This window comes from Mandrillus leucophaeus, unplaced genomic scaffold (genome assembly GCF_000951045.1).
Source record: "Mandrillus leucophaeus isolate KB7577 unplaced genomic scaffold, Mleu.le_1.0 Scaffold169, whole genome shotgun sequence".
Taxonomy (NCBI): domain Eukaryota; kingdom Metazoa; phylum Chordata; class Mammalia; order Primates; family Cercopithecidae; genus Mandrillus; species Mandrillus leucophaeus.
The window spans coordinates 4,003,919-4,011,456 of NW_012101687.1; the positions used below are offsets into that span (position 1 = coordinate 4,003,919).

Sequence of the window (7,538 nt, forward strand, 5' to 3'; positions counted from 1 at the left end):
AATATTTAAAATATATATAGAGAGAGAATTTAATAGTTTCTGGGGCATTCTTTTATGAACATTAGCCAAAACTTTTAAAAACCACTCCCAATATTGCATTTTTTAAATAGTATCCTAGGACAGGAATTGGCAAACTTTCTGTAAAGAGCCAGATAGTTAATTATTTGCGCTCTGCAGGGCCGTGGTTTCTGTCACAGCTACTCAGCTCCACTCTTGTAATGCAGGAGCAACCATAGACAACAAGTCAACAAATAGGCATGGCTGTGTTCAATAAAACTTTATTTATAAAAGTAGATGGGTGATGGGCCACAGTTTGCACACCCCCTACCATACAGTATGTTTTCTGAGACTTAATGTTTCTTGTGATTTACCCCCTTATTCTAAAATTAGTGCACTTTAGTTAGTTGAAGTATTTGGTTTGTGGGGTTGCTTTGTTAGAATGTTAATTGTGTCCTAACTTGACTTGTGATTCTAATCTGATTGGTAGTAGAGCCCCTGTTAGGAATTAGAGCTGCAACTTGATGAATGTTGCTTTTACTCTCCTTCTTAACACTACTCTTTTAAAAAAGTCTTTTGACATCAGAGGCCTAAAAATAATATACTTTGTTTCCGTTTTTAGAACTGATGCAGATATGGATATCATTTAATCTAAGCTCCTTTTCTAGATGAAGTAGCTACAGCCTTTAGAAGTTAAATATACGGGCTGGGCGCGGTGGCTCACGGGTGTAATCCCAGCACTTTGGGAGGCCAAGGTGTTGGATCACTTAGAGGTCAGGAGTTCGAGCAGCCCAGCCAACATGGTGAAACCCCGTCTCTACTAAAAATATAAAAATTAGCCAGTTGTGGTAGTGGATGCCTGTAATCCCAGCTACTTGGGAGGCTGAGGCAGGAGAATAGCTTGAACCTGGGAGGCGGAGGTTGCAATGAGCCGAGATCATGCCACTGCATTTCAGCTTGGGCGATAGAGCAAAAAAAAGGGCCAGGCACGGTGGCTCACACCTGTAATCCTAACACTTTGGGAGGCCGAAGCGGTTGAATTGCTTGAGGTCAGGAATTCAAGACCAGCCTGACCAACATGGTGAAGCCCCACCTCTACTAAAAATACAAGAATTAGCCAGGCATGGTGACACACGCCTGTAGTCCTAGCTACTTGGTAGACTGAGGCAGGAGAATCGCTTGAACTTGGGAGGTGGAGGTTGCAGTGAGCCGAGATCAGGCCACTGCACTCCAGTCTGGGCAACAGAGCAAGATTCCGTCTCAAAATAAATAAATAGATAAAATAAGTTAAGTGATGTGTCTAAGGTTAAATTAGCTACTTAGTGGCAAGTGTAGAATAAGTCATATCCTGACTGCTAGACTTTTTCCACTTGTAGCCTTCTGCTTTATATATGCTCCTACCCTTAGCCACTAACAGCAAATGTTATTGGCCTGAAGGTCTTATTAGGTTCGTACACAATTTATTGAAGTCTTGAAATGAGGACAGATTTTCTTTTTTAATTTTCTAAAGGCTCTTTAAAAGAAAATCTCAAAGTTTATTAAAAAACGTAAGTATCTATGACTCAAGAGACATTTTTCTAAGAAAAAAAACCCATAAGTATTATAAGTGTTGTGTCTTGTTACTTGTATTCTACCAATTTGGACATATAAAGTTGAGTAAAGACAGGTCTTAGCCCAAAGTGGATATATTTCAGATGAGAATCATGCCTGCAAAGTTATGTTTTCCATAATTTATTTGTGAGACTGTATAATTCATTATTATACAAATAGTAAGGATAATGAAAGGTGGAAGAGCCTTTTCAGTTACGGTATTGACAAAGGCTTAGTCAAAGAAGGATGAATAGGATTTTGAAACCGAAATTATTCTAGTTAGAGGGGGAAAGTGTGGAAGTTGAAATGCCAAGATTAGTTGAGGAAGCAATCTAGATCTGGCAGGATTGTCCATATTTAGTAAGGGAGGAAGGGTGTCTAGTTGAAGACAGACAAAGATGTTAATACAGTCACACTGTATGTACTTTCAATGCCAAGAGACTTTGGCATTTTTCCTTTATGCAGTGGGGTTTTGAACAGGGAAAATAACATAGTAATAACCTTGAAATCTTAATCTAGTTTAAGTGTGCAGGATGGATCTGAGGAGGAAATGTGCGTGGCAACCAGCTCCAGGATGACTGGGGGAGTGCCCAGTCCTCCCACCACCGATTTCCCTCGGGACGTCCCGGATCGGAGTAGCAGGCCCATCCCCCAAGTGTTACACCCCACTAGCAGCAGCAGAGGCACAGGGATGAGTTAGGAAACTGTTACAGAGGTCAAGAGCTGATGTTTATTAAGTTATATATTTTTTTCTTGTTTTAGGATCTTGATGCTGGTGTAAGTGAACATTCAGGTGATTGGTTGGATCAGGATTCAGTTTCAGATCAGTTTAGTGTAGAATTTGAAGTTGAATCTCTCGACTCAGAAGATTATAGCCTTAGTGAAGAAGCACAAGAACTCTCAGATGAAGATGATGAGGTAGTATTTTTTTTCCCCTCTAATTATATTGGAAAATTATTAAATATTTTCCATGTTCATTGACTTTGAGATTGGAATAATAATAAATTCAGATTTCACTTGAAATCTTTACCTCTTGATTTGTTCAGACTAACAGATTGGTTTGTGGACTTGAGGATTTCATAGTTCTTTATCATGTGATTTATATTATTATATTACTACTAATGCCAAGAAATCAGTAGACCTCAATGAACATGCTTATTATAATGGTCTGTTCACTTTTAAAAAATATAATTCAATTACTGTTTTAATATTAACTTACTTGTTATAAAAGTAAAACATGCATACAGTTTAAGTCAAATAGTACCCTCAGAGATCTGTCTCCCAGAAGTGACTGCCTTTAACATTTCTAGCTATTTCCCTATTATTTAATATCTCTATATTATTTATTTATAAAGTAAAACCACTTAGCTGAATGTTTTGTTTTATTCATCCGAAACATCCTTTGTATTGACTTTTTTACCATTGTAGGTAAGGATTTCTCTCTCCTGCATTTTTTTCCCCTTTACGCTCACTCACTCTATTTGAAATTGTCTAAGACTTTCTCATATATTGTAGTACATGATGCTTGTTTAGGACTTATTACTAGGAAGCCTTCTGATTGAAGGAAAAAGGGTGATGAATTGATGCTAACGAATGTGTTTTATTAGGTATATCGAGTTACTGTGTATCAGGCAGGGGAGAGTGATACAGATTCATTTGAAGAAGATCCTGAAATTTCCTTAGCTGTAAGTATATATCTACTTTTTTAAGAAATAAAAAAAATTTCATTAAGGTCAAGATTAGGAAAATATGTCTAGCCTACTTTCTGAAATGAGCTGATTTTTATAAAGTTAAAATGTTTTTGTAAAGTCTGAATAAAGCATTTTTCTTTTATTTGTTGTGATGAGACATGTAGCTATAATTTTTATTTTTAGGTGCTGGAATTGAACTTTTTTCTTTTTTTTTTTTTAAAAAAACAAGGTCTTACCCTTCTCCCAGGCTGGAGTGCAGTGGTGCAATCTCAGTGCACTGCAGCCTTCACCTCCCAGGTTCAAGCGATTCTCATGCCTCAGTCTCCTGAGTAGCTGGGATTACAGGCGTGCACTACCATACCCCATTAATTTTTTTGTTTTTAGTAGAGATGGGGTTTCACCATGTTGGCCAGGCTGGTCATGAACTCCTGACCTCAAGTGATCTGCCCACCTTGGCCTCCCAAAGTGCTGGGATTACAGGCATGAGCCACTGTGCCCAGCTGAATTTGCACTTTTTGATGTTATTTTGGAAAATTTCAACGTATCTCCAGTATACTCATCACCCAGCTTTAACTATTACCAACATTTTGCCAACCTTGTCAAATGTAAACTATTTTTCTTTTTTCAATTGAGATAGGGTCCCGCCCTGTCATCCCGGCTGGAGTGCAGTGACACGATCATGGCTCACTGCCGCCCCCACCTCCCAGGCTCAAGTGATCCTCCCACCTCAGCCTCCTGAGTAGCTTGAGACTACAGTTGCATGCCATCACACCCAGCTAATTTTTGTATTTTTTTGTAGAGATGTCATGTTGCCCAGGTTGGTCTCGAACTCCTGGGCTCAAGTGATCCACCTGCCTCAGTCTCCCAAAGTGCCAGGATTACAGGTGTGAGCCATCACACCCAGTCAAATGTAAACATTTTTATTATTGATTTGTATTATAAAATGTGGTGGATTTGCCATTAAAGAAATTAAGGCTTAAATGTTTACATCTCATGCATACTTCACTGACTTCCTGAGGTATTATAGGTGTTTTAAAAACTATCGTGCTTTAGTTTTTGTTCTTAATATTGCCTTCATTATATTTAAATAGGAAATAAATTCCATTTTTTTCTGAGTTATAAACAGTTACTAAGTATTCAAATGCAAAAAAGGATGAAAATTCAAGAGTTTCCGAAGTTTTTAGTGTATTAGAAAATAATTTAAATAACTAGTTGAATCATTTGATGTTGAGTAAAATATTTTAGATACTTTTAATTTTTTAAATTTATTTTAAGACTCAAAGACTCAAATTATTTTAGATATTGATCTTGCAATTTATTGGACTTTTTGATGTACTTTTACTCCATATTGCAAGACCTTTTTCTTTGGTTTTATGACCTGTGAAAAACCCCCTTGTATAACTTGAAAAAAGAAGAATGAATAATCTATTTTTATTGCCTCTGTTTTAAGGTCATTTGTGAAGCAATCTCAAAATGGTTATGGAAAGACCTCTTACCAGTTTTCACTTGTTAAATGTCCTCAGGCAAGAACCATGCTTCAGCTAAGGCAAAAAGATAGGTTATGTAAAAAGGCTGGGGATGTGGGAGAGTGTGTTATCCAAATCGCACGGTGGAAAGGTTTGCGGGATGAAACGTTGGGAAAAGGAAGAAGCATTGAGCAGTTACAGAGATGAGAACACAGGAAAGGATAGACAAGTAAAGGGCATATATTATGGTTATTGACCAAGGATGATAGGTTTTAGCCGGCAATGCTTGCTGTGAAAAATGTTTTAGCATTTCTCTTGTGGATAGGGTTAGGGAATACTCAGTTAAGCCATGGTTTTAGAGCACTTCTAAGGTACTTCTAGTCACTGGTGGATTGGGAAGTCTTTCTCTAGGAGGCAGGTTTCATCTAGATTGGTTGGATGGACTCTTGGAATAGCGTCTAGGGTGGGCGTGGATATAGGCTGCATGACAGAGTAAAAGATCCCATAGACTTGCTTCAACTAAAGGAAGCAACTGCATTTGTGTCCTGAAACAGAGAACTTTATAGGTACATGGTTAATATCACATCACAGTTAATACATTTTTAGTTTAGAAGTTTTCAGGATGGTATGAGTGAAAAAAATGGGTGTACTTACTCTACTTTAGGAGAGACTGTTACATATTGACCTTTTAAAAATCTGTTTTGTGTATAATTGAGACATATAACATGATGTTTGACACACTTGTAAATAGTGAAATGATCACTACAGTCAAGCAAATTAATGTAATCCATTATCTTGAATAGTTAACCTTTCTTGTGTGTGTGGTAAAAATACCTAAAATCTACTCTTTTAGTAAATTTCCAGTATACCAATATGTAACTAGCTATAGTCCTCATGCTGTTCACGGTGACTATTTTATATAAAACATGAAACACTGAATACTGAGTTGTATGATATATTTTACCTTAGACATAGCAAAGTTGCTAGCATTCCTGTGACTAGTAGTTAAAGGGTTACAGAAACTGACTCTGTCTTATTTCATTGAAGGACTATTGGAAATGCACTTCATGCAATGAAATGAATCCCCCTCTTCCATCACATTGCAACAGATGTTGGGCCCTTCGTGAGAATTGGCTTCCTGAAGATAAAGGGAAAGATAAAGGGGAAATCTCTGAGAAAGCCAAACTGGAAAACTCAACACAAGCTGAAGAGGGCTTTGATGTTCCTGATTGTAAAAAAACTATAGTGAATGATTCCAAAGAGTCGTGTGTTGAGGAAAATGATGATAAAATCACACAAGCCTCACAATCACAAGAAAGTGAGGACTATTCTCAGCCATCAACTTCTAGTAGCATTATTTATAGCAGCCAAGAGGACGTAAAAGAGTTTGAAAGGGAAGAAACACAAGACAAAGAAGAAAGTGTGGAATCTAGTTTGCCCCTTAATGCCATTGAACCTTGTGTGATTTGTCAGGGTCGACCTAAAAATGGTTGCATTGTCCATGGCAAAACAGGACATCTTATGGCCTGCTTTACATGTGCAAAGAAGCTAAAGAAAAGGAATAAGCCCTGCCCAGTGTGTAGACAACCAATTCAAATGATTGTGCTAACTTATTTCCCCTAGTTGACCTGTCTGTAAGAGAATTATATATTTCTAACCCTAAGAATTTAGACAACATAAAAATTATTTACATATATCAAAGTGAGAAAATGCTTCAGTCCACACAGATGTCTTCTCTTTAGTATAACTGACCTACTTTGGTAGCAGAATAGTGAATACTTACTATAATTTGCGTTGAATATGTAGCTCATCCTTTACCCCAACCCCTAATTTTAAATAATTTCTATTCTGTCTTAAATGAGAAGTGTCTTTTTTTTTTTTTTTTAATATATGTATATGGCATTTAAATGTAACTTATTAATTTTTTTTTGAGATGGATTCTCGCTCTGTCGCCCAGGCTGGAGTGCAGTGGCGCAATCTCGACTCACTGCAAGCTCCGCCTCCCAGGTTCACACCATTCTCCTGCCTCAGCCTCCGGAGTGGCTTGGACTACAGGCGCCCGCCACCACGCCCGGCTAATTTTTTGTACTTTTATTGTAAGAGACAGGGTATCGCCGTGTTAGCCAGGATGGTCTCGATCTGACCTCATGATCTGCCCACCTCAGCCTCCCGAAGTGCTGTGATTACAGGCGTGAGCCACCGTGCCCGGCCTAAATGTAACTTATTTAGTACCTTTGATGTAAAGAGAAAATGTGTGAAAGATTTAGTTTTTTTTTTTTTTTTTTTTTTTTTGAGATGAGTCTGTTACCCAGGTTGGAGTGCAGTGTCATGATCTTGCAGTCTCTGCTTCCCGGGTTCAAGCCGTTCTCCTGCCTCAGCCTCTGGAGCAGCTGGGATTACAGGCATGCACCACCACGGCCAGCTAATTTTTGTATTTTTAGTAGAGACAGGGTTTTGCCATGTTGGCCAGGCTGGTCACGAACTCCTGACCTCATGTGAGCCACCATGTCCAGCCAAGAATTAGTATTTAAATTTTAGACGCTCTTTTTTTTTTTTTCAGACGGAGTCTTGCTCTGTCACCCATGCTAGAATGCAGTGGAGTGAAATCGGCTCACTGCAACCTCCGCCTTCTGGGTTCAAGCTATTCTGCCTCAGCCTCCCAAGTAACTGGATTACATGTGTCACCATAGCAGCTGATTTGTTTGTATTTTTCGTAAAGATGAGGTTTCACCATGTAGGCCAGGCTGATCTTGAACTCCTAAACTCAAGTGATCTACCCACCTCAGCCTCCCAA

At 38.4% G+C, this 7,538-nt stretch overlaps 1 protein-coding gene across 5 annotated transcripts in view; it reads left to right on the top strand.

Annotated features, from left to right (window-relative positions):
• MDM2 (MDM2 proto-oncogene, E3 ubiquitin protein ligase) overlaps window positions 1-7,238 on the top strand; it is a 31,393-nt gene extending 24,155 nt beyond the window's left edge. For 3 of the 5 annotated variants that reach the window (XM_011976596.1, XM_011976598.1, XM_011976599.1), the window contains 3 exons: window positions 2,350-2,505; window positions 3,195-3,272; window positions 5,792-7,238. In XM_011976596.1, coding sequence (XP_011831986.1) covers window positions 2,350-2,505; window positions 3,195-3,272; window positions 5,792-6,367 — 810 coding nt within the window. In that variant the 3' untranslated portion in view covers window positions 6,368-7,238. The remainder of the gene's footprint in view (window positions 1-2,349; window positions 2,506-3,194; window positions 3,273-5,791) is intronic. The other 2 variants (XM_011976597.1, XM_011976600.1) reach the window with 2 other exon arrangements.
• Window positions 7,239-7,538: the final 300 nt, after the last annotated feature.